At 37.9% G+C, this 26,802-nt stretch overlaps 1 protein-coding gene across 1 annotated transcript in view; it reads right to left on the bottom strand.

The window, feature by feature from the left end:
* Positions 1–478: 478 nt before the first annotated feature.
* The window catches only part of KIAA1429 (KIAA1429 ortholog), a 26,904-nt gene continuing 580 nt past the window's right edge, over positions 479–26,802 (bottom strand). The window contains exons 2-25 of the mRNA XM_010577146.1: positions 26,770–26,800; positions 23,431–23,546; positions 23,101–23,187; positions 22,649–22,697; positions 21,869–22,037; positions 20,819–20,941; positions 19,997–20,281; positions 18,167–19,319; positions 16,622–17,113; positions 15,715–15,869; positions 14,224–14,306; positions 13,674–13,767; positions 12,991–13,535; positions 12,176–12,411; positions 11,168–11,420; positions 9,382–9,599; positions 7,995–8,127; positions 7,243–7,395; positions 4,555–4,715; positions 4,192–4,288; positions 2,951–3,117; positions 2,458–2,789; positions 1,467–1,610; positions 479–1,007 (exon numbers count right to left, since the gene is read on the bottom strand). Of these exons, the coding sequence (XP_010575448.1) occupies positions 850–1,007; positions 1,467–1,610; positions 2,458–2,789; positions 2,951–3,117; positions 4,192–4,288; positions 4,555–4,715; positions 7,243–7,395; positions 7,995–8,127; positions 9,382–9,599; positions 11,168–11,420; positions 12,176–12,411; positions 12,991–13,535; positions 13,674–13,767; positions 14,224–14,306; positions 15,715–15,869; positions 16,622–17,113; positions 18,167–19,319; positions 19,997–20,281; positions 20,819–20,941; positions 21,869–22,037; positions 22,649–22,697; positions 23,101–23,187; positions 23,431–23,546; positions 26,770–26,800 (5,434 nt within the window). The 3' untranslated portion in view covers positions 479–849. The remainder of the gene's footprint in view (positions 1,008–1,466; positions 1,611–2,457; positions 2,790–2,950; positions 3,118–4,191; positions 4,289–4,554; positions 4,716–7,242; positions 7,396–7,994; positions 8,128–9,381; positions 9,600–11,167; positions 11,421–12,175; positions 12,412–12,990; positions 13,536–13,673; positions 13,768–14,223; positions 14,307–15,714; positions 15,870–16,621; positions 17,114–18,166; positions 19,320–19,996; positions 20,282–20,818; positions 20,942–21,868; positions 22,038–22,648; positions 22,698–23,100; positions 23,188–23,430; positions 23,547–26,769; positions 26,801–26,802) is intronic.

Genomic DNA, 26,802 nt, shown 5'->3' with positions numbered 1-26,802 from the left:
ACATCTGTCTCTATGCCTTCTCCTCGACTATGGAAGTCAGCAGAGAGGCAGGCAAGTAATTAACCCAGGCTGTCTCAGAGTACAGATATCTTGCCTTTTAACTTGAAAGCATACTCTGTTTTCCAGTGAAATAACTCTTGGGCTCCTAATGCATGAGCTGGAGTTGTAAATGCTAGAACATTATCTTATTCTCCCTGAAGTCAATGACAGATTTTCTACTAATATTAACAGGTGTGGTATCTTATTTAAGTGTCTAAACACATTACCAAAGAGGTACAACAAAACCTACATAAATTATGTTTACATTTGTATTCTTTCACAGATTAATTAATTTCAGTCAATCTTCTATCACCTGCTACTTCAACTGCTGTCAGATGGACCTCGTTCATTAATAACTCAGACTGGCTAAAAAAAAAAAAAAAAGGGCTAATGGCTCTAAACCTGAGAGAAAAAACTAAAATTGCCTTACATATATATATTTTTTTAATTTTCTTGCAGTAATAAGTCACACACAAAACACCTGTACCTTTCATTTGGCACAATGAATATTTTAAAAGTCCTTCAAGTCTTAACTCAAAGAGGTTCTTTACTGAGTATTGTCTACTGAAGTCCACGAAAAAATTAAAACATTCTTTCAAAAGGAACAAAAAATTTACAATTGTACACAAAAAGTCTTGAATTTTATTGAAATTTCAAGTCTTGTATCAAACAAAAACTTCTCTTCAGCAAAAATATTCTCTTGGTGTCCTCCAGATACCAGTAAATTTGAATTGGTCCTTTAGTGCCGCTGCTTTCTTTGTCATCTTCACAGAAGTCCACATGGTTGGGCTGTTCCATTAGGTCTCAATTTTATCGTGTGAAGGAACGTACATGACGACCTCTTCCACTGCCTCCACTAACAAACTTTCCTCTTGAGCCACCACTGCTACTACTATTAGCACTTGTCCAAGACGGTCCAATTCCTCCCCGGCCTCTGGAAGCACGATCGCGAGGACTCGGTCGGTAGCCTTAAAGCAAAGAAAAGTATACTCAGTTGGAAAAAAAAAAAAAAAAAAAAAGCCCTAGGCGTAGTAGCTGCTGCAAAAACAAAAAAAACAAAAAAAAAAGGAGGCACAAACGGAGTCTGTTTCCTCCTTTTAATTTTCACTTTTCTTTTAGGCAAGCATTTTTGCTTTGATTGGCTCTATAATTACCATGTAGGTACGAAGACAACTGAATTGCAAAAATCTGAATGCAAAATTAAGATTCTGCGATCAAGTGTTCAATTCAGCAAGTTTTATGGATTACAGGGCAGTTCGTATGAAAGCATGTATTTGACACAGTCTCAGTGACAACTGTTCATATATGCTTAAAACATTTGCTGAATTTCAAGGTGTCTGCAGCATCCTTGCATGGTTTCATTTGTAAAGCAAAAATGAAATTCAAGGAATTTTCTATAGTTCGATGCCCATATGAATACCATGTACCTGCTGAACTTAATGGTCTCAATGGTGGCAGTGGACCCCTGTTAAAATTGCTTTGACCACCTCTACTGTCATTGTAGGTTCCCCTGGGCGTACTCTGTGCACTCCAACTTGAGCCTCGAGCACCTTCACGACGACTGTAATTTCCTAGATAGAGAAAAACACACCCACTGTTGAGCAAACAACACTTTTTTTTTCCGTTTAAATCTTCACAATACTCAGAGTGGTAAACATAATATTTACATAATTCAAATAAATGAAGCTGTTCTGCATCAACATACCCTCAGTATTCTATCTCAAAGTCTACAAGTTACTATATTATCCAGGAAATTAGAAGAAAATACCTGTTTTTCAGATAAGTTTAAAAGAATTCACATTATCTAGTGTATTAAGACAGACTCCTATACTTCAAGGTTTTGTGGTAAAGTAAATCCTAGTATTTATAACTTTACTAAATGGAAGTATTTTCTGTATCTACTGTGCAAGGACTTGCCCTAATTATGGGATGGAAGGGAAAGGAATGCAAACTTGTCTATATATGAAACAAACTTAACACTCTGTAGCTACTATCTCCAGGTTCACTGAAAATTGCATCTTGACTCTTGTCAGGATCTCCCATCCTTTTATTCAAAAGCCTCCCTTCAGCCCAGATATGTATTGTGATGCTTGATTTCAGGAACCACCATGAAACAAATGGTAGAGAGGGCTTTTTATTTTTCTGACTGCATCTCTGAAGCATTCCCAACAGTTGCTAAAAGAAAACAGCTAACTCCTTTGGTAAAAGAGGGAAAGAGGCGACACAGGAACTCGCAGCTTTGTTTCAATTCCACAGCACTCGAGACAACCTTTTCTAGCACTAAACAACTTATTTCAACAACGCTGCTTCACGAACATCTCTACACCAGGGATGACTAACTGCTAGTAAATTGGGTTAGTATTACTGAAGCATTTTTAGCATTCATTTACTCCAATTCTAATACAGGAAACAACATACCTTTTGAAGCAGGTGGTGTAAAGAACCTGTTCTGACTGTGAAAAGCTCCTCGTCCTCCACGATTCCCTGAGAACCCACCACGTGAAGAAATCTTCTGTGACACTTTTGGTGGCCTTTTGGCTGGTGGTATCCCATCTGGAGCAACCACTTCTTTGCTCTCTGCAGCAACAAAATCATCCACATGCATGGAGGGTGGCCTGCTCGTATTCTGTTTCCTCTGACGGAAGATATCATGGGGTCGAATTCCTTGTCCAAATCCTCCCCTGCCTCTTCCTCTTGGTGGTGGGACAACATGAGCTCTCTTTGCAGGCTCTATGTACTCAGATTTTCCACTGTCATGAAAAACCATGATTTATTTAGTTAATGTAAAAAAGTATACATACTGAAGGTCAGGCATTCTCTATATTGGAAATGCAATTTGAAAGGTATTTGATATTTTGAGAATATCCAAATCAATGCTGAACACACTGTTTACTCATTAAACTCATCTTACCTTGAAGTTATGAAGGTCTCATGCTTGTGCTTGCCGAGTTTGAACCCTTTTGTGGTTTTTGTGCGGCCAGGAGATGATGGTTCTGACAAAAATGACCTCTCCAATTCAGCTTGCAAGTCAAAGTCACTGCAGCCCTTCTCTGACAGTTCAATTAAGTCAACTTTTACCTGCAATGATAGAGTTTAGTTTTATCACAACAATGATTATTAGCACCTCTGAAGAAGACAATATGCTGCACCAGGATGGATGACATTCAGCTAGGGTCCTTCTACTTGAGCAAAAAAGCTCCATCCTCTACCCTTTAATGCAGTAGTATGCCTCAAAACAAAAAGCAGCAGTAACAGAACAAAAAAGCAGCAGAGCTGCAGCAAAATTGTCTTGATGGTTCTGAATCTCAACAAAGTCAAGGGCATAGCTTTCAAGTATGAACACCTGTCTTGTCACTAAATGACCTACAGTGAGGCACTCTTTTGCTTAAGCTACAGTCCTATAAATTTATTAATGCTGCTTTAATACAGGAATCAACAGTTTTGATTTTGCTTAAGAAATGAAAACGTAAGTATCTCTGCATGTAAATTTTTGAAAGTAAAACTAAAAAAGAACAAAGGCAATAAAGTCAACAGAAACTGATTATTTCTCACATAGGAAGTTAAGACACTGCCAATCACTTAGTTTAAAAAAAAAAAAGAACGTTATTTTATATTTTTCAAATTACATTTAAAGTTTAGATTATAAAAATCAAGTTTCAAATACTGTGAAAAGTTTTTGTGCAAGTAGTTTCATTTACTACTGCCATTTTTTCCACTTTTGTCACATCAGAGCAAAGATTTTAAAAAAAAAAGTGTAGCTATCAGGCTCTTTGGATATTACTGCAATGACAGAAGACAAGCAAGGAAAAGAAAATAAATCACGTTCTTTGTCTACATTTAACACAAACTGCTGAAAAGCCCCAGCAGCAATGCAAAATTAGATGCAGATTAGGACTGACACAACTGTTCCTCTAAAGGAGATGACTTCTAAATTAGAGCACTGCAAAAGGTGCCAATCTTGTGGCTGCTTCCAAGTGAACCTGAAGGCATTTGATAACAAGCTTTAGCAAATGCCAACCCCTATATCTGGGTCAATTTACAAGGGTGAGCTCAGGAAAACAAACTGTTTGGCCATATGAATTTCTGATGCTACTAGCTCAGGTTAACCCTCATTTTTAAATCCACTTCAGTTACATTAATGAAGCCTTTTACCATATCCAGATCAGTGTCTATTTCTTCAGCCTGAAAGGGTGAGAACCACATGGACTTCAGCTGGTCATCCATCACGTCTGCCAACACATATGTAGTCCTGCAACAAAACAATGCCAAATACCTATTTGGTTATGAACTACAACCAATCACAAGCACATGCAGCATTTTAGAACCTGAGGTGAATGTTGCTGCCTTACTCTTGATACCTGCATGAAATTAAATGCACTCAGAATAGCAGGTAGTAGCGACAACAGTGCTGTTTAGATCCTGTTTGTAACATACGCATGCATAAATTATTGCATTTTCTTAAGTAGTATGGTACTATGCATACAGGTAGTACACTCACACACTTAACCATTTTACCTGTTATTAAACAAATTCTGAAGAGAGTCTGGTGCAGAAAGAATAGGCTCTATGTCTTGGTCACTCAGTGGACAAGAATCGCCTGCCGATTCCAACATCTGCCTCACTCCAACGATGTTGTCCAGTAAGGATTCAAGGCCATCATCTTCCTTAGAACGATCCTAAGTCAACATAGTACAAGTCAGAACTTTTTCCCCTCCTCAGAGAAGGAAATATGCTTTTGTTAATTTAAAAAATAAAAAGGGGTCGGGGTACTACACAAAACAGTCTATCCATCCACAAATAGTGAAGCCAAGACACCTGAGCACACAGACAACACCAGAGAGCTCCTCAGTATGCTATAAAACAAACCATGTCACCACATGCACATTCTAGTCTTTGTTTCCAGTTGATGCAATAACCTCCATAACATAGCCCCAAAAAAGGCATCACCCCAGGTTTTAGTTAACAAGCTCTCTGCTAGAGCACTCCAACATCCTAAGTGTCTGCTATTTCTCCTTCAGCACAGTCGTGGCTTTTAATCTTTTACCACCAATGTAGGCAGCCAGGGAAGGGACAGGAGGGAGTATAGCACTGGAAAGGCATTTGTGACCAACAGGCTATGGAACAGCTGTTTTATGGACCCTTCTAATTAGCCATCTACTGCACAGCTGCCATCAATTATGTAGGATTAGATTTGAATATTAGAGTTAAGTTTGTGATTAGAATCACAGAAACATTGGGTGAATTGAATTCTGCATGTCCTCTAGTCCAATTCCCCCCTGCTTGAAGAATGACTATTATCAAAGCCAGATCAGGTCAGCAATAACTTTATCTAGCTGCATCTGAAAAAAAGCTCCAGTGACAGAGAGCCCACAGCCACTCTGAGCAACCTGTTCCAGCCCTGCACTTCTCTCAGTGATTTTTTTTTTTTTTTTTTTTTTTTTTTTTGCTAATGTCAACCTGAACCTCTGTTCTGGTTTCAGCTGGGATAGAGTTAATTGTCTTCCTAGTAGCTGGTACACTGCTATGTTTTGAGTTCAGTATGAGAAGAATGTTGATAACACACTGATGTTTTCAGTTGTTGCTAAGTAGTGTTTAGACTAAAGTCAAGGATTTTTCAGCTTCTCAAGCCCAGCCAGCGAGAAGGCTGGAGGGGCACAAGAAGTTGGGACAGGACACAGCCAGGGCAGCTGACCCAACCTGGCCAATAGGGTATTCCATACCATGTGACATCACATCTAGTATAGGAACTGGGGGAGTGGGGGTGGGGGGATCACTGCTTGGGGACTAACTGGGCATCGATCGGCCAGTGGTGAGCAATTGCACTGTGCATCATTTGTATATTCCAATCCTTTTATTATTACTGCTGTCATTTTATTAGTGTTATCATTACCATTATTAGTTTCTCCTTTTCTGTTCTATTAAACTGTTCTTATTTCAACCCAGGAGTTTCACTTCTTTTCCCAATTTTCTCCCCCATCCCACTGGGTGTGGGGGGAGTGAGTGAGCGGCTGCGTGGTGCTTAGTTGCTGGCTGGGGTTAAACCACAACAACCTCTGAAGCCCCAGTTTGGGGCCATTGCCCCTTGTTTTATCATCCAGAATTACCAAAAGGAGTTTGATTCCACCACCTTTGTTACTATCCCCCAAACAGCTGTAAGTAGCTTTGAGATGGCTCCTTAGCCCTCTTTACCAGGCTAACCAAGCCCAGCTTCCTTCTCCTCTCTCTGTAGCACATGTGCTCTAGGTCCCTGACCACCTCAGTAGAACCTTCTTCAGTTTCCCTAGATCTCTCTAGAACTGGTGAGAGGACAAAGCTGACCAAAGGTGAACGCAGCACTCCACATGAGAGCTCACCAGCATCCTGTGGAGGCAGACAGTAAGGTCCCTTGATTTGCTGACCATGCTCCTTCCACGACAGCTCTGAACACAGTCTGCCTTGTTTGTAGTGACCATGCACTGTTGGCCCATGTTTAACCCAACATCCCCCATAACCACCTGGCCCTTTTCAGCCCAGCCCACATCAAGGCATGGGGTTATCCTGCTCTCAGTGCAGAACTTTGCATTTTTCCTAACAAGCCACACAAGCTTCCTGATAAATAATCCTAAAACATTTATTGAGGTCCCTCTGGATTGAGGATTTGCTGTTTGTCACTCCCCCAGCTTACCCTCATCCACAAATTCACTGAAGATGTATATACATCATTCAGGTCTCTGATGAAAACATCCAACAATATCAGCCTCAGTACTGACTCCTGGGTATTCCACTTGTTACTGGTCATCAGCAACATCTAGCCACTGCTAAGCAGTGGTTCCTTTTGCTTATTACATTACCAATCTGTTTCACCACTATCCGGCGCTCTCTGTTGTATGCATTCACTACCTTTCATCACAGAGTTAACTGCCTATGCTCTTATGGTGTACAAATACTCTCAGCACAAGGGGACCCCAACCTTACCTGAAACTTCTTAGCATTACCATAACACAAACAATAAAGTCAGAATCCATCCTGCATCAGAAGGATGGATCCAAAATCACCTGATTTTGGACATCAGTATTAAAATAATGGCAACAGCTATTACCAATTCCACAAGGTATGCCACAGAATTGCACACCCTTCTCATCAAGGAGGGATAGCCTATATTGTTTTAAAAACACATTCAGATAGAAGACCGCAACATCAACTTGATTATTTAAATTCTTTTACCATAACGTGTTTCTCCAGATCAAGCAGCAGGTTTTCTGGGGTTTCCTCTTTGTTCTGCAGTAGATGTTTTAACTCTGCAGTAGTTAGACCCAGTGTTCTCCCAGGATGAGATCCATCTGCTTCCATAAGGCTTCCATCATCTCCACAACATCCCTGAAATATTTGACAAGTGGGAAATAAGTACACATAAATATTCATTATACTTCTGGACTGCAAACCCCTTAGAATTCAAACGTACATTAGAGCAAATCCAGCAAAATAAGAATAATCTTTTGATTTAAAAACATATTATACAAAATATTTTAATAAAGAACACTTCAATAGGCAAGTTTAGATGTTGCATCAGGATGAATGCAATGCTTTCCTATATAAGATGAGGTTTGTATCACAGAATTAGCAAGTATTTTAGATTCCTTTCTATACTCCTTATCTATACAGCAACTCTAACAGGATGCCATGAATCTAAAACCTCGACACAATAGGATGCTATTCATTTAAGAAATCAATATGAATCAATATGCTGTTCTTCCTACTGAAAAACCCTCTTATTTACTAAACATATATTCTGCCTAGCTTTCACAGATCTCATTAAAAACTAAAGATGGCACTAACACTACTGATGGAAAAGCCTCACACAGCAATCTGCACAGTGAACTGCTTTCTGAAATAATTGTTCCTGAATGTGTCTCACACTGCAGATTTCAGAGAAATGCAGCTAGGTTTGTCTAAGTATTTGATATATATTCACTTACCAGCGTATCAGAGTTTAGAATCTGTCGCATAAAATCCAAAAAAGAAGAGGCCAGTTCACCTGTGTCTTTGCTAAAACTAGTTATTACTCGCTTTAATACAGTGTACAGAGCACTGCTGTGTTTTCTTAGAGAGCTGTTTTCATAATGAAAAGAGAGAAAATACTTTATTAGTGCATTCATTGTGACCATTCCACTGTAACTTCTTATAAGAAAACAACATATATGCAAAATAGATTTGGTAAATTTTACAATTATCAAGTTGAGTTTTGATTATAAAGCTGGAGCTTCATTATTTTCTCTGTACTAGACTGTTGTTGTCACCAGTGCTGTCTGCAGATATTTCAGACTGCACATATACGGCTACACATACTACAGCAATACCTCCAAAACCTGCAAGAAATTACATTTTCATCTTTGGCAGACAAGGGATAGGGGTACAGAAATATTTGCTTGCACAAGGGCCTTATGTATAAAGCAGGATCATGCTTGCTCTTACAATTTCACTGCATCTCATTATGTCTAACTGCAGAAACAAACCAGAAACAAACACAGAAATAGCAAGACTGTGCACTGAAGCTGACAGCTAGACATAGGAGATCATAGAAATAACAGCATCTTTAACCTGTTTATTTTTCATTTGCGGGTTGTATAGCTTCTTGCAGTCTGAGCAGCACCGTTCTGCAGCACTGCTTAGAAGAGTGTTTTGAACAACCTTTTATTGACAAGGCTCCAGATACTACCTTATTCTCTTTGGGAACCTCAAAAATTACTTGCCTCTCTGCACCTCACCCTCAGTGGACAGAAACAGGTCCAAATACAGGACAAGGAGTTAAGTGTCAAAACAACATAATACTGTCCAATGCATGTATATGTTTTGTTCAAAAGGGAGTGGAGTCAACAGAAATAGTTTAAAAAAAAAAAAAAAAAAATCCTCATTTCAAAAGCCTTAATTGCCTGGAGGTCAGAACACTCTGGGGAAGTGCAGACTGAATCCCCTCAAAATAGAGGGAATGACAGACAGCTCTCCAGTATCCCAGACAACAGCTCTAACTACTGAGTCACTCAAAAGGGAAGGACATAAGCATTATATCTCATTCTAATCCTCCAGCCTTGGAGTGGGGAAATGGAGCATAGAAGCCTTTTTTCAATGCTTTGTTTGTTTCTTGAAAGAAAGTGCTCCTGTGTGCACACTGCAGAAATTATTCAGAGGTAAAATCTCAACTGAAGGAAGACCAAAATACTGAGTAAAACACTGAAGCCCCAAATAGAAATGAAAGTTCAGGTGCCTTATCCTCAATGTCTCCTACTAGATCAGTAGGAAATGATTTCACACTGCAGAAGTTTTTAAATACTTCAAAGTTGTCAGCAATGTCTTAAAATACCATACCTCTTTAAGTGATAGAAGCCATAGTCATGCTCTGTAAGGAACATCATTGTTCGGATACATGTCAGCAGACAACTGTAACTGCTCTCAGAATTAGTTAATGCTTCCATCAGACAGTCGCAAATTAAGGGCATCAGCTCTTTGCTTGGTAAGGAGTTGGAAAGCTGCTCTGATTCAGACACAGGGCCTTCTGATGAACTTGGTAAAATGAGTGCAATATCCTATAAAAAAATGATTACTATACATAGTAAAAAATGCATTCTGTACACCAGCAATAAGTATAAACCATACGTTAAGTCAGAAGCACTAGGTTCTTTCACCACCCCTTTATCATCTTATTCCAGTATTTCAATTACTGACCAGTAAAATACTAATCCAAAGTATCCTTTTTAATTTGGTTCTGTTAAGGGTTACAAACCATTATTGATTTTTAAAAACATAAAAACTTCAAAAGGTGAAATGCGATAGCAGAGCCACAACTAAAAGCCAGTCATTGGATAATATGCATACAGTTTCCTGCCTAGGTAGTCAAACTGTCCCTTAATCTCAAAACATCCATCAAAATACAAGGAACGGCTGAGGTCACTTGGCTTGTTCAGCTTGGAGAAGAGAAGGCTGAGGGGTGACCTCATCGCAGTCTACAACTTCCTCAAAGGGGGCAGCGGAGGAGGAGGTGCTGATCTCCTTTCTGGTGACCAGCGGTAGGACACAAGGAAATGGAATGAAACTGTGTCAGGGGAAGTTCAGGTTGGACATTAGGAAAAGGTTCTTCACTCAGAGGGTAGTTGGCCACTGGAACAGGTTCCCCAGGGGAGCGGTCACGGCATCAAGCCCATCAGAGTTCAAGGAGCATCTGGACAATGCTCTTAGTCATATGGTTTAGTTTTAGGTAGTCCTGTGAGAAGCAAGGAGTTGGACTTGATCCTTATGGGTCCCTTCCAGCTTGAGATATTCTATGATTTTGTGATTCTCTGAAAATCAAGAGGCTGCAGACACCACCTAGAAAGTTTAAGATCTACCACCCCCTCCACGTTTTACATAAAATAAAACAAGATTGACTTTCACAATGGATTTGTATGGGCAAAGAACTCTTGTTTATATGCAAATGGCTGATTAATCTCTACTGACTAACAGCGCCCAAATTGCTTTTGCATAAGGGGGTAAGCACTAAAGCAAATAAATACATGCAACTAGTAAGGCAAATAATGACATGCAAATCTATGCATGCAATAATGAGAAACTACCAGGGCTAGTCTATGAATCAGTTTTCAGATAACATTTCTTACCGTGTTCTAGTAACTTATACTGTTGGGTTTTTTAATGGTGGAGTTTTACGGTAGCAGCATATCATATATATCTTTATATTTGGAATACATTTTTAAGAGGTTTCAGTTAGACAACTAAGAGATACTTATTTATTCAACTAGGCAAGAGGTGAGTAGTGACAACTCAAGTTTTGCCAGTGGCCCATAGGGAGAAATAACATCACTCTCTCAGCTGAGGGGACAGTCAATCTTTGTGCAATTCAGTTTTCGGCCTCTAATGAGCTACCAGAATAGTGCACATAAAGCAAAAGAGATATCATAAAATGAAAGGATTTACGTACATTCAAGAGCAACAAGACAGCAAGTCTGCGAAAGCAGCCAACCATACACATTTTTTCTTTTTTGTGTTTTAACAATGTTGATTTTTTTTTTTCTTTTGGAAAAAAGCAGGCACCTAAGAAATAACCTCATTTGATTTGTCTCCTACAATTATCAACACGTTATGCATTAAATATAGAAAATACCTGATCACAGAGGGACTGCAAAAGGGAAGTTACATATTCAGCGCACTGCTGATGAGTGACGTTGTCCCCAGCCGATCGCATCAAAGCCAAGAGCTCCTGGAAAACCTCTGCATACTTTTCATCACCTTTAGTAGTTCCGTTGATAAGATGCAAAATAGCCAATTTACAAGCTTTATGTGAAGCCAGGGCATCCAATAAAGCAAGCAATCGAGTGGTCTGTCCAGTGTACTGTTTCTCTTTATCTTCCGTGTTGCTGAAATGATACCAATGCACTTTGAAAAAGCTGTTTTAAAGTGATCTAAAAAACTACAAAAACAACCATTACAGGAGTCATATAATTCTGCATTTTTAAAAAAAACACCTAGTTTACATATTTAAACTTAGAGTTTGATTTACTTTTTGAAAACTGCTCAACTTTCACTAAATGACTTCTGATTGCATCATAAATTAACTAATCTACTGTGCATTTAACATACAAGAGAGTATCAAATTGTATAAGGATAAATATGCTTTTATACAAACAGTATTGAATTCTGTGTGGATAATTATGCTTTTAAATAAAAGTACTCATTGTTTCAAAACCCTCTGAATTTGTAGTACTCAACTTCCTCCAGCTTACAAACACCTACACATTTTCCTGTTAGTATGCAAATCCCAGGACAGCAAACTTTACTGGCCTACTTTTCTTATTTATATCAGATAGGTCCTTTAGAAGCACTTCACAGATGAAATATGGCTTTGTAGGGACAGCCTGAAGAAAATCTTTCTAAAATACTTATCATAAACATACGATGTGAAACTGTCTACATCAAAACTTAAAAGTATGAGCTGGTTCCTTGGCAACATTATGCATTACCAGGACACAGTATATAGCACTGGACTGAGAATTCATTCAGTTCATAACGGGTAAGTAATATTTCTGAAAGTATTCTCCTCCTGCTAAATCTACTGCACAGAACCAAGGTGAATTTAACACTTCATTAAAGAAATCTTTGCAAAAGAAGATACCTTTGTAGGTCTTCTACAATCAGATCCAATACAGTCCTCATGATAAGAAGAGCAGTAGGTGAAGCCAAGTCACACAACTGAACACAAATACGTCTCAACATATGCTGAATAGGCTGGCAAGATGAACCAGAGAAAGATCGAACTATCTCTTGGATCAGTTTGGCCTGAACATGAAGATGCATACTCCACAGCTTCCTGGTGTTGAGTGCCACTGAAATATCATGTGGTTCAATCACCTGCAGGAACAGAAGGACAGGAGGTTTTTCCTTTCAACTTTTATCATAAAACCTGAATTCTATCACAAGGTATAAACAAAGACTAAGTACTAATACTGTCCTCATCAAACATGTGGAACACCATTTTCATTATTATCACTGAATGACAGGGCATGATTCCAGCAAATTAGTATTCCTTCAGGAGCATAGGTTGTCACACGTCTTTTATGCTTACAAAAGATCACAAATTCAAGATCTATGCGAAAAGAAAGAAGAGCCTTAATATACTGGGAGTTTGGCATTCTGGGTTAAATTCAAAGGCTTCATAGCCAATCATTTAAGTACCAGAATGGGAGTCTAGATAACTTCACAAGGGGCAAAAGGACAACACATGACTGCTAATTTTAAAAGATGCTCCAAATAATAACAATTTTGTTTCTGATGAAAAAATATATCTTCAGAGACTCTATATGAACACAAATGCTTTACAGAAACTTTAATTCATCCTTTCACATATCTGTTTTTTCCACAACTACAAAAATGGTCTAAGGGTTATACATAATTAAAATTCTTTAAAAACTAAGTAAATCTAAATTATACCTGAGTCGTCTGCATGGGCAGTGGAAGAGGCAACAATTCTGAAAGCAGTATAAGTCCAGAGAAAAAGCCTTCAGGAATTCTCAAAATTGAAGAGAGAACTTCCTTCAGCATTAAAGACCAGGTATTATTCGCCAAAGTTTCTTCAGAAATTGTAAGTTTTTCATTAACACCTTGTGTAAAAGTCAGTAAGATATCAACAATGTCATTCTGAATTTTTTGTTCATCGCTATCTAAGCGGCCTGAGAGAGGAATAGAACACAGGAGCATGTGTAAAGAAACAAGTGCTGATGGAACACGCATGTCTTTGAATTCAAAAGATCCACCCCTCAGGAGTTCTGTTAGCATTGTTTTAAGGAGAGTAAGTGTACAGCGGGCCATAGAAATAGTAGTAACTCTGTGAAGCGTGGTGCCCATGTTGACATGGAGTCGCCAAGGCTGAATAAGTATGCTGTTCAGCTTCTGTAATACCCGGATGAAGGTGTCCATTCCCTCAGAAGAAAAGAGCTGAATAACTGCAAGATTCCATTTAAGGTCCTTCTGTTGACCTGTATGGAAAAGAAATAATATTTCTGTATGTCTAATTTCTCTGGGGCAATCACAGTTACACTTTAGACATGTTTACAAGTCAAAGACTCAGAAAACTAAGGTTTCTATGTTAAGCAGTACAAATGTATCAACCGTACCTTCTACCAGAGGCGGTGGACATGCAACATGACAAAGAACACGAAGTGCAGTAGGAAGACCAACTCCATCTGGGGTCATCAAACTGTCAATATTCTTTTATGGGGGAAAAAAAATAAAAATAAAAGAACCTGTATTACAAGGAAGGACTTTACAAGTGTATCACTAGCTTAGTACTCAAATTCTGTATTTACTTACCGTAAGTAATCCACAAAATTTAAGCTCAATTATTCCACCTTTTCAAAAGTGGTCACAAATACAGCAGAAGCAAAAAACAGAAGGTCAATGTTTGCACTGTGGTTTTATGGGAAGCTAAAAGATTTAAATAGTTGGATCTTTGCATCATGTAGTTACCTTAGATTTTGTTTCAATAAATATAACTGAGTGCAAGAACTGGCCTAGATCATAAGCTTTAATAAAAATGTTTTGGATAATAGTATATATTTTTAAGTATCATATGTTAGTACATACCTAAGATAAAATATCAAACTACAAAAGGTCTAAGCTTATAGAACACAACTAAAAGATAGCATCTATCTGTATTTTACTAACCTGTTTGATATATTCAATGAGGTTTGGAATACAATTTATTTCAAATCTAAGATTCTTCAAAGGTTCAAGCCACTTGCTGAGCTCTAGGGGAAAAAAAAGACTTAAGTAACTTGTCAGTGCATTTATGAAAATAGAACTTTTTTCAATAAAAATGTACTTAATTTACACAACAGGTACTAAGGCAAAGTGTGAAATTTGTGAGGCATACATTGCAGCTGTAGCCAGCTGAAAAGCATCAACAAAAATAAGACTTCAGAACAGGCAATACACCTCACGTACATGGACAAAATTTGGCTTAAGTCAACCCGAACACTCAAATAATTTTCACTTTATTATCTATATTATTTGTAATAATATAAAAGACACTAAGGGTCCCACTGTCAGCTGAAGAAAAAGCCATCAAGAGCAAGGACCAAAGCACATTCCATTTAATGTACATAACAGGTTATTACAAAAGGAATACAAAACTCCTATTAAATGCCCAAATGGAGCCAATCTCTGCACCAGTAGCACATACTCATTCTGGAAGTCTTTATAGATTAACAGTCTCTCTCTTAGTCCAGAATTACCTGAAAGTCCCAATTTTTGGGGACAAGAGATTTAAAGTTTTAACACCCGTTGTTCCTGAAAATATTTAAAAGAATGTGAAGGTTCAAAGGTCGACTGGATATGAACTGAACAAGTATTCTCAGACTAATTACATGATTTGGTTTAAGCCAAAGGCTTAAGGCACGTGAAGCCCTGCCTCTCATGAAACTGATTATCAGGTGACGAGGAAAAAATAAAAGCATGGCAGAGGAGGGAATTAAACTAAAACTTTGAAGAATTCTGATTTCTTTCAGTGCATTTAAGTTTTGGAAGAAATTATTGGTATGTCTACACAAGTCAGTTGAGCGGTGCAGAGCACAACTCTGGACATCAGAGTTTCAATGTTCTGGTGTCAGAACAGTCCCCAACAGGCTTTTTCCAAATGACCTGGGCCTGATCTGTGAGGCAACACACCAAGACACAGTTTGGAGGTCAAAAAATTTAGTAACAGGGTAACATGGACTATTCCATGCCACTTGGCCTAGGTACCAGGAAACAGTCACAGGTTTATTTATTAGTATATAAAGACCCTACAAGGCTACATCACTAAAGGGAAAAACAGAAGTAAGAGTCAGCTCACTAACTAGTTAGTCCACTTTTACTAAAACTTGCTCTCCTATTTTCAACACAGAAATAATTTCAAACATCCTGTAATTATCCAAAATTCATGGTAGTTATTACTTGAAAAATAATATAACTGTAAAGAATTTCCTATTTAACTCTCATTAACAGAAAAACAAATTACACATTATCTCAGTGACTCAACTAATCAGATGCAGCTGGAAAAAGAACTTCATTACACACATTATCCAAACCAGATGATCATGAAGCATCAATTACCCACATATAAAAGGTTTCTTCTATACATTCAAACAATTCAGTTGATAATGACACATACTGTACCTTGCAATTTGGTGTTATTTTCATCTGCTTTACAAAGCTTCAGCAAAGGCACCGAGTGCTGTTCCAGCATTTGGACATCACTGGAAGATTGAACCACCAGCAAAACAAGGATGCAGGCATAATTATAAGCAACTGACTTCTTAGACTTTGAGTCTCTGAAACAACAATAAGGATTTTCTTTAGATCTCAGCTAATACAACCGTGTATCTGTTAGGTTTTCATTCTTTGACCCCTAAAAATCTACCTACAGAACTTTTACCTTCACCAAGGATTGCCTCATATAATTATCAACCAAAAAAAAAAAAACCCAATTTTCTCCTATCCTTTTGGAAAAGTGAAAGCTTTCTTTTACATTGACTTCATATTTATTTCAGCATCCACAAAAGACTAGAGCAAGTCAAGCATCACACAAATCTTTTTCCGTAACTCTGCCTGTTTTACAAATCTTGTTTTAAAAGCACCGCTACCTAAAGTAGTAAAACTGCATGTCCAGAGAAAATAATGACTGGTTTTAACACTTATAAGAACTCAAAGAACTGAGAGATTCCCACCCCAGAGAAGTGTGCAGTGTCCAGTTTCCCCAGTCAAACCTTTTCTTGTTTCACAGTCAAATTTTATGCTTGAATGAAAACTGCCTACTTACTCATTTTTTCATATAGCCAGAAGTCTGACTTATATTACAACACCTTTGTGGATGACCTATGCAGATTCTGGGTATTAAGTACTTGATTACAAATGACAGGCCTGATTTTCTATTACGTTCTTCTACTTAAAAGTTGTTTTGTTTTTAAATAAAAATATCATGATATAAAAGAAAAAATATTTTAGATTTTACTGAATTATTTATAGAAGATATATAGTTTTAAAATGTAAAAACCTAAAGGATATAAATAAACTCATAAATTACCCTAAAGCTTCTTTGGAATAGTACTCCATTAAAGTAATAAGACTTTGGAGATTTTTCTCCAGACTGAATACATGAGCCACAGCAGATCTTCCCACAGGGTTAAAGGTAATCAAGTAAAGGTTGTGAAGTGTTCCCAGCAGATCTGAATGGTCAGTCTCCTCACTGGCTGTGCACCGCTGAAAGTGGCAGAATAATTCTGAAATGCACTGTAACGTCTGTGTTGAATGCAGGAGCCACAGTGCAAAAGTATCCTCACTGGCACCATCCGATTGGAGACCTTCCTCTTGATCCGGATCAGAAAACTGACAAAGTGCTCTGATCAACAAGTTCGTTGCTTCATACTCAGAAATAAAGAAAAGAAGACCCTTCTGTGACTGTGCCAGGAAACGCAATATATCTCGTATAGCTTGAAGCACACCTGGATGTGCGCCTGTCACTGGAATAGACAGTAGCAAAGTAATGCATTCCAAGAAATGGTGACTATGAAGATACCTGAAAAAAAACAAACAGGAAAACGATCAGTAATATTATAACCATCTGTCAATACTGCATAATAACATCATATAAAGTTACATGCCTCCTAGCTTCAGTACTTACCGCTCTGTGGACTATGAGAAATTATAACTAATTATGAAGCAGTACAAAATTTTAATCTTACAAAACATAATTGCTACAATATTTACAGGGAATGAATCCCTAAACATAAAGTTCTGATCTCAAAAAAAAAAAAAAGAAAAAACAAAACAAAAAAAACCACTCACCTTACCTACTAACAAAATAACACTCTATGTTTTATTAAATTTGCTGCATCTGAATCATCAATGCTGCACTAAATGTTTTAAATGTGCTAAGAAATTAATCATTATAGCACACGTAAGAGGTGATTTGAAGACTCTTTGCATGTAGATACTTATATTCAGTCATGACCTACAATGCTACTATCAAAGAAACCTGTTAGCATTTAGAGGAATACTTTCTAGACAGAAACTTGCTAACAGAGAAATAACCCATGAGATCCTTTAAATGGCTGAAGGCAGGCAGGCCTCAGCTCCTCTGCCCATGCTGTGAAACAGTGAGCTACGCTGACACAACTGCATGACTTCTAACCAAGGCTAGCTTATATCTTGCCAGCTCGGCATAGAGAGAGAGGTATTCCAGACTTGTTTTTTTCATACACATAGACTTGTTCCAAGACGACAAAGGGAAAACACTCTAGATCTATAACAGTTTTCAAATATGCACTTGTACAGCACCTAGCACAACTAGCCAGGATCTATGAATGCGACTGAAGTGCTAGCACGGTACCAGTAATAGCAAGAGGTTAGCTTCTTGTTATATGCATGCTAGGTTCATTGAAAGCCAACAAAGTAACAGGTACATTAACAATCAAACTCTCTCACACTCTGTAAGCACAATCCAGAATCCTCCAATAAAGTAGAAAATGAAACATCTAGAAAAGTGTTAGTCAGCAAGGTCGTCCTTAAAAAATATCTGTATCAAGCTGGAGGAAATACACTCTGGAAAGTAAACTTGCAATTGCCATACCTAAACAGAACAGGGTAAGGATCATCCCTTTCTGAAGGGCCTGTAATGCGTGCCATGGTTGGGAAAGATTTCACAGGTGGCTGAATCATTGTATGAGGAGCAGTTTCCATCAAATGGAAGATTTCTTCAAGAAGACTAACAAGTTTTTCCATTTCTCCTTCGCTTATATTAGAAGATTCCAAAAGATGATCCATGTCCATAGGAGCCTCCACATCATTCTCATACTCTTGGTTGGTTCTTTCAAGTCCTGTCAAGTCCTGGTCCTGTTCTGGCTCCGTGTGATTCGGAAGAGAAGGAGTGTTCTCTGCTAACTGATCAACCACCTTTTTAATATCTGACAGAATCTCATAGAAGTGACATTTCTGGAGAATTGCAGAACCAGCAGTAACTACTCTCACAGTCTGATCTAACAGTATGAGTTCCAGGAGTTTCTGATAACCACTTTTTTCATGTACATCTACGCCACCCCTTAGAAACATTTCCATTCCCTCAGTCATACTAATAACACTATCCAAAGCTTTAAAAGCATTAAGCTTAAGGGAGGATGACACATGATCTGCAAACAACAGTTCAAATAACACATTAATAACTCCTGCCTGCAAGAGTGCCATTATTCCTTGCGTCCCACATTCTCCTAACGACGATACCAATTTTGTCCCAGCTTTGAGTTGTCGGACATTCAAAGCAATGGGCTGTTTGAGAGCTACCTGAAGGTTTAAAGCTTGCAGGGTCCAGTCTACTAGCTGGGTAATATAGTCTTGCTTTGTGTCTTTCACCTGCAGGTAGCTCAATCCTTTTACTATTAAACTCGGAACTTCTTCTAATGCAGTGACCCACTTTGCACCCCTTTCCTCTTGATATAATTCCAACAGTTCAGTTAATTTAACTGAGGCTTCCACTGCCCCTGAATTTTCTTTTTCTGGGTCTTGGTCCTTTATTTTAGCAACTTCATTTTCAAATACAGTCTTGTAAGGGCAGCTAAAGTATAAAAGAGGTCCAAGCTCCCTTTCAAAAGGTTCATATGTCACAGGAGGCACAGATGCAAGATCCTCAGGAGTATATTCAATATCAAAGCTTGGATACTTAAATGTTTCACGTTCCAGATCAGCAATTCCATCTTCATCACTTGAAATCTGCTCATATCCATCATCTCCTAAAAAGAAAAAGATTCATTTATGAAATAAAATCACTTATGAATAAACCAGTTCATAACTGCAGAGAATATTCTCAAAATTAAAAAGTAATAATTTATTTAATACAAATATTACTGGTTAGAGAACAATCATACACTAACATACAGAAAGCTTTCTCTCTCCAGATATAAGTGAAAGCCCCAGCTGACAGATATTTTTTATGTAATGACGGAGATATTTAAAAGAATATATAAAGTAAAAAGTTTAACTAGGGTACACATTACTACAAGAATATTGTCCAATTTTCTTCCTATGATTGTATCTCTCATAAAACTTCTAGCCTGACTTCATTACATAAACAACTTTATTTGATTTTTAATTAAGAAATAATTTCTTTCACCACTTTCCTATATTTTTAAACAAAACAGATAACAAGATCAAATGTTCATTCTCACCTATAAAAGCTGTATCTATTTTCCGCCATTTATGGAAAGTAACAGGAAGATTTACTATAAAAGAATAAATATTCCACAGCGAAATACTGTTCTCAAGAATGTCAGAACCATAAATAAGGCAGGCAATGGTGCAATGACCACGGGAAAGAGATCCAGTTCTCTTTGCACCTAGTCATAATAGTACTCCCATCAAAAATTCATAAACCTGATATATTTTCCTAACTTTTTACAACTTCACTTACCTTCACCTTCTTCTTCCTCTTCACCTTCTTCTTCATCTTCATCTTCCTCCTCCTCTTCCTCCTCCTCATCAGCAATACTCTCTACTGTATGCCCATCATCATCATCCTCATCCTCCTCCTCCTCAACATCCACATCATCTTCATCTTCTCCTTCTTCTGGTTGATCTTCCTCTACTTCTCCATCATCAGAATACTGGCTTTCTTGATGAATGGATGTTCGATCAGGAGAAATGGGCTCAAAGTAATCCTCCCTATGGTCCACATCATCTTCTTTTTCCCCAACCACTGAAAACATATACAAATTTTAAGAAGTAAGAGTACTTCTCCGAAATCCAATACTCAATAATATGTTTTAGAATTCTGCACTATGCATAGTGGAGATATAAAAAAAGCTTGAAGAAAATCTTCAGGTGATTTGATTGAACACAAGCAACAATCACGTAGTTCTATAAGACTATAAAGAAACATATAAAGAGTTCTTGGCACTTTTAACCCATACGGAGACCAGAGAATTTGGCAGATGCTGCAAAGGGATAGAGGAGAAGGGCAATGAACACCAGAGTCAACAGATCATTTACATAAAATATGAGCAGCATGTTCAAGCAGTGTATTGGTCAACAGCTGATACTCTCAAATCTACTAACTCTTAAATTGATACAATTTAACATAGCCAACAGATTTTCTTTCAATCCCTTTCCAAAAACTGAATCTGTCCAGCAGGACTAACAGCAGACAGGAAACCTCACATGGGGCAGGAACACAGAATTCTGCCTCCACTAAGCAGTGATGTACAGCAGATAAAACAGTCTGTTCTCATTCTACCTGATACTGGCATAGGTTCATCCTCATCATCGTCAGGAGGAGGAGGGCCTGGAGGTGTCCTTGGTCCCCTAGGTTGTGGTCTTGGAGGGCTGCCATTGAACTGGTCTTCTTTCTCTCCATCAACTATATTTATTGTGAAAATAAAAACTTGCATTTAATGGAATCGCAGGAACAGAAGCGGGAAATTTTAGTTTTTCAGTGTTACTTGTAACTAGGGAACACCTTCCTTTCCCAGCTGTTACTTAATCTGTATTCTGCATCTGCAGTATGTGAGGCAGTTTTCTGAAGTCACTTTTGATGTAAACAAGAACTACATCAATAAGCAAGCTTATTAACACTACTCATGGTTTTTTAATACTGGGTTAAAATTAACATGGGTAATTGCCATTTTTGCCTTTGACACTAGCAATAGTGTAAACTCTACCAATAATATCTGAGTTACTTTTTAAAAGGAAGTTTACATTTTAATCAACTGGTTTTTACAGTTTAGAACTGGTTTTTACTACACAGAGTATTCAAATTTTGCAGCCCAATAGCTGTACCTTGAACAAGACAGTTCTAATTTTAAATCGAAAACCAAAATTGAAGCAGAAACTTGATCATGGATTCTGTTCATGGACACTCTAACACCAATGCAAAGCAAACACTCTTCTGTAATGTACTTTAATTACAAGTCACAAAAGGAAAGCTAATTATGACTGTCAAATTTTCTTGTTATGATTTTAATGCTATTCTAATTACTTTTTTTGAGATTTCAATCATCTAAATTTTAACGAGTTTACGCAAATTAAACTGCATTTTGTCCATCCTAAGTAATTAGCAACAGATGAAGTACCCCAGTCTCAAAAAACCACTAGACAAGAATCTACTTAAAACTATTCAATACAAATCTAAAAGAAAATACAAAACTAAAGGACAAAGACATAAAGTTAGAAAAATAAAGCCACTGAAATCTAAAATGTGAAAGAATTGGGTTTTTTTCAGATGGGATACTATAATGTTGATTTTATAAAAAAAAAAAAAAAATCTATGTCTTCTCACAAGGCTTACCATGTTTTGGGTTTCTTTTTAAACCAGGCTGTTGCTGGGGTGGTGGGGGTGGAGGTGGGGGTGGAGGAGGTGACTCTCTCTCATGACTTATTACCCTGTCAACTGAGCCATATATGGCCAAAGTCAGACAGTTGTACCACCCTCTTAGAACTAATCCATCCGTGTTGACCTGTTTTGTTAAAAAAGAAAAAGCACTTAAAAACAACACAAGACAACTTCAGAAAAGTTATTTTATTTTAATATCACTCTATCAGTATCTGCAGAAAAGCAAGAAAGGAGAACTGAACATTAAAGTACCTCTTTACCCCACATTTTGAAAACTGAGAAAACTTTAAATATATCAACCATTACAACAAATAATTAATCTTCCTCTAAAAGCATTGAATTCCTTGCAACATATTGCCTAATGTACTACAGGCTATTAATGAAAAAAAATATTACTGTTGGTCACACAAATACTGATCTGAATGAAATAAACCCAAACAGAACTGAAAATTATGTGCTTAGCTGTAGCCTGCAGCCACAATGTTCTGATCCATGTTTGCTCCTTAGTGGGTAGTTCTTTTGCTAATCTCCACAGGAACTGTCAAGCAATCAAATCTTCTACAACTTATGCCGTTACAGATGCAGACTCCAAAGTAATGAGTATCTGAACTACAGGCAGGTTTTAGAATAAGATCTTAAACAATAAATGCTTTACACAGTGCTAATGCACCACACGCAACCACATTTATACCTAAATGACATATAGAAAAGGAGGTTTAAATCATATTGCATTACCTTTGCATTGGGTCTGAAAATAATTGAAGTATTTTCATCATATTCAAGGCTGTTAAGTAAAATAGACAAAGTTATTTTTCCATTAATGTAAAGCATGTTTATAGAAATGAAACACAGCAGTACTAAACACATAAGCCAATAATAAAACACCAAACAAATACATGCTCTTAAACACACGAGAGCAAAATCATTTACTTCTACAAAATACTTTTCATTAATATATATGGGCTCTGTAAGTTTAAAAATAACAGAATCTTCTCTTCTTTTAAGCATGAACCTCTGTCCTCCCACACAGAATGAAGGGAAAGGGCAAGAACACAACTAGCAAAAACCAGACCAAACATGAAAATCATGGGAGATATGGATTTTCTATTGTGCATTTTCTGCACTAAAAAATTCTCAAGAAGAAACGGTAGATAATGAAGTCACGCACAAATCTTCAAAGTACTTACCTCCCCAGCCTATCAAAAACGGGGGCACTTGGCTTGCTGACATTGTTGAAAAACAAGTCCAGTTGAAAGGTATGTGGGGATGTCTCCCTGAAAAGAGAACAAAAGTAAAAATTAAACCCTTTGAGCTCCTTATCAGAGTAGGTAGGACTAACAAGGGAAAAAAACTTTAAATTATACTGTTTAAATAATTCCCCAAAATAATTACAAGTTCAGCAGACACATAAATACATTTTACCTTTTTATATGGGAGGTTCTATTGAGATATACAAGTTCAAGACAAAAATAACAGGAAGGTGTTCCTAAATCAGACACCTAGCATCTTTCACTTACCCATAAGCCCTATTGTCAGGCAAACTTGTGTGAGCTCTCACTCCTGGAGGAATGACACGTACTTCATTTATGTAAACCACGCATGGAAAACGAACTACATCTATATTGGTACTTTGCTGCAAAACAGAAAAAAAAGAAAGTCTGAGTAATGTAAAATGGAAACAACATAATGTACTCATATTCTTTATTAACCAAATTAAGGTTGCAATCCTAATAATTACAAAATTTGATTATGTAAAATGTTAAACACTATTAAATTAAAAGATTTTTTTCTTCTGGCACTTTTCATATATTTTAACACTTTTTCACAGAAAGTGTTACTGGTTTATTTACACCATTAGTTCCCTTTATTTGCAAGAATCTTTTAAACAGCAACAAGTTTTTCTCTAGCAGAAGGCACGTTGGTAAGGGCAAAAACTGGAACTTAAATTATTAAAGAAAAACTCAGTATATAGTTCCCTTTTATTAAAGCATATCAAGTTTATAACTAAAGAAAAAAGAAAATGTGTTTTAATTTTAAACACTAGTAAATGTTATATTTCAAATGTAATATTAGAAACAATAACGATACTATAAATGCTTTGCTAGACCTGTACAAAAATTCCATAGGATGCTTATTTATCCAATTTTGCAACAACATCTGAAAACCACTTGCAAATAACATTTCTGTCTACAACACAGAAATAGCAAGTATAAAGAAATGCTATGCTTCAGCACTCCTAAAAGATGCTTGAGCAAACTAGGAAGTAATCATAAAGTCACAGTGAGTTCCCATGTAGCAGCCACCAAATTAATGCTAAAACTCTCCTCTCACTAGATTCACTATATTAGGTCTTATTATATTTATACATCATTTCTATGATATGTACACTCACAAAATAGTAAACATAGATCAACTGTATGTCCAACTGTAAGCATATAAAGATTTTCTTAAACAGAAGCTCAGAATCACATTTCTCACTGAATGTTTCCAATTAGCAAATTGGATTAGCAAAGACTGCACTAGCAAAAAAAAACCAAAACAAACAAAACCAAACAACTGATCTAAATATCTACCAACATAACTAAAACATGAAAATTAAAAAACAAATTGATCTGCAACCAAAAGTCATATAACTTTGTCCTGGTTTCAGCCAGGACAGAGTTAATTTTCTTCCTAGTAGCTGGTATAGTGCCGTGTTTTGGATTTAGTATGAGAAGAAAGTTGATAACACACTGATGTTCTCAGCTGGTGCTAAGTAGTGTTTATACTAAGTCAAGGACTTTTCAGTTTCTCATGCCCAGCCAGCAAGAAGGCTGGAGGGGCACAAGAAGTTGGGAGGGGACACAGCCAGGACAACTGACCCAAACTGGCCAGAGGAATATTCCATACCATGTGATGTCATGCCTAGTATATAAACAGGGGGGAAAGCTGGCCAGGGGCCGCTGCTCAGGAACCAGCTGGGCATCGGTCAGTGGGTGGTGAACAATTGCATTGTCCCTCACTTGTTTTGTATATTCTAATTCTTTTATGGTTGTTATTATTATCATTATTACGACCAGTATTATTATTTTCTTCCTTTTCTGTCCTATTAAAGTGTCTTTATCTCAACCCATGAGTTTTACTTTTTTTTTTTTCTTTCCAATTCTCTCCCCCATCCCACTGCAGGGGCGGGGAACAAGCATCTTCGTGGTGCTTAGTTGCCAGCTGGGGTTAAACCACGACAAACTTTCTTCACAATCAGAAAGCAAAAGAAACCCCAAAATTACCAGCATAAGGCAAGAAAGTACTCAGATTTTTAGAAAACTAATAAACAAAGAAATAGTCACAAGTAAAGTTTTTTAAATAATACTTAAGTGCGTACTTTTGGGCACGTATTACTGTCATTTAATAAGAAATCTATGCATACATCCTTTAGCACACAAATACAACATGGTGCCCTGTGGGCTGACGCATTACAAGCAGGATGGTAGAACAAAAGGAACCCGCTATGAGAGGGAGCGCAGCTTTCTTAACAGGAACGAGGTGACTGCAGCCTGCAAGGAGTGAGTTGCTTTGCCTTTAAAAAAGGTGTAGTGTCATGTGGGAGACTCAGATTTCTGAAGGGAAGGCTGCTGCTGAGGAGGCTGCATCCCCAGCAGCACTGCCCAAAGACAGACAAATTCCTGCTTAAATGATACGGGATTATGCCCTGACAGCCATGCATCAATATTATCAGGATGGCAAGTGAATCCAATCCACTTTCCCTCCAAAACATTAAAAAAACACCACGTACATTAGAACTGGTCAACACATGTTAAACTCCATAGCTAAGCCAAATAAATAATTTTATTACAAACTCAGCAGTACTTTTCCAGAACTGCAAGTTCCAAGGCAAAACTCATGATCCATTTAGCTCAAGAATTAGGATAACATAAAGAACACTTTTCTGCAACATGTAAAACATGTTTTGTTTTTTTATTTAATAAAATTGCAGTATGGTTTAGGTTTGGAAAATGTCACTGGCAAGAATGAAAGTGCCAGAAAGCATTATACACAATTAAAAATGTTGAATAAGAGAACATACTGTCCTGGAGAGGAACAGGAGTAGCTAGCATCTCCTGCCCAATATTGTCTTAAATAGTAGAATGAAAAATACACGTGGGTCTCTGATCCTGGTAGCTAGAAAGGACTCCAGAATAACTTCCTGTTTGTTTTTAATTGCAGCATCAGCTCAAAATACTTTTTTTTTTTCCTTAATGCCTACTAGTTGAGATATTCCATGATTCCGTAACATCTTTCTCATGTTACACTACACTTTTTGTTTTCCCCGATGGTCCCCTTCTTCCTCCCTGAACAGCACAACGGACTGAGCCCTGGACAAACCTGCTGCAACACAAGCAGCTTCAAGGATACTCAGGATCCAGCAGCCTCGAAGCAGAATACTTGCACGATCTCCCACTGCTAATGCAAGGCTGAAATATTCCTTTTGTTCACAATGCATGCAGGCTGCATAAATCTAAGGAAATATCTCACATACACACAAATGCTCCTCCTCCATCTCACCAGTGGCCGGGTATGGCCCTCTCCCCGACCTCCTCCCTGAAGGCCTTCTCAAATCGGTTTTACCCTCGTTGTTTCCCACTAGCCTCTCCTCCCCATTACCTCTAAATCTTCGCTCCTCTCCCACCGCCATACCCTCCCTTAGCCCCCTGCCACTACCGGGGCCTACACCAGCCCCGCTCGCCCCAGCGGCGCCCCGTGCCCCGCAGCCGCCGCGGCCCGGGGACGCCCCGGGGCGGGCAGGAGGCCGCCGGCAGCAGCCAGGAAGAAGGAAGACGAGGGTGGGAGCGGCGCCCCCAACGCCCCCGCCGCGTTACCTCCGCGCTCTGGTGTTTGAACGTGTCTAAAAA

This window comes from Haliaeetus leucocephalus, unplaced genomic scaffold, assembly GCF_000737465.1.
Source record: "Haliaeetus leucocephalus isolate CR32 unplaced genomic scaffold, Haliaeetus_leucocephalus-4.0 Scaffold555, whole genome shotgun sequence".
Lineage (NCBI taxonomy): Eukaryota > Metazoa > Chordata > Aves > Accipitriformes > Accipitridae > Haliaeetus > Haliaeetus leucocephalus.
This window is presented reverse-complemented; position numbering and strand designations above follow the sequence as displayed.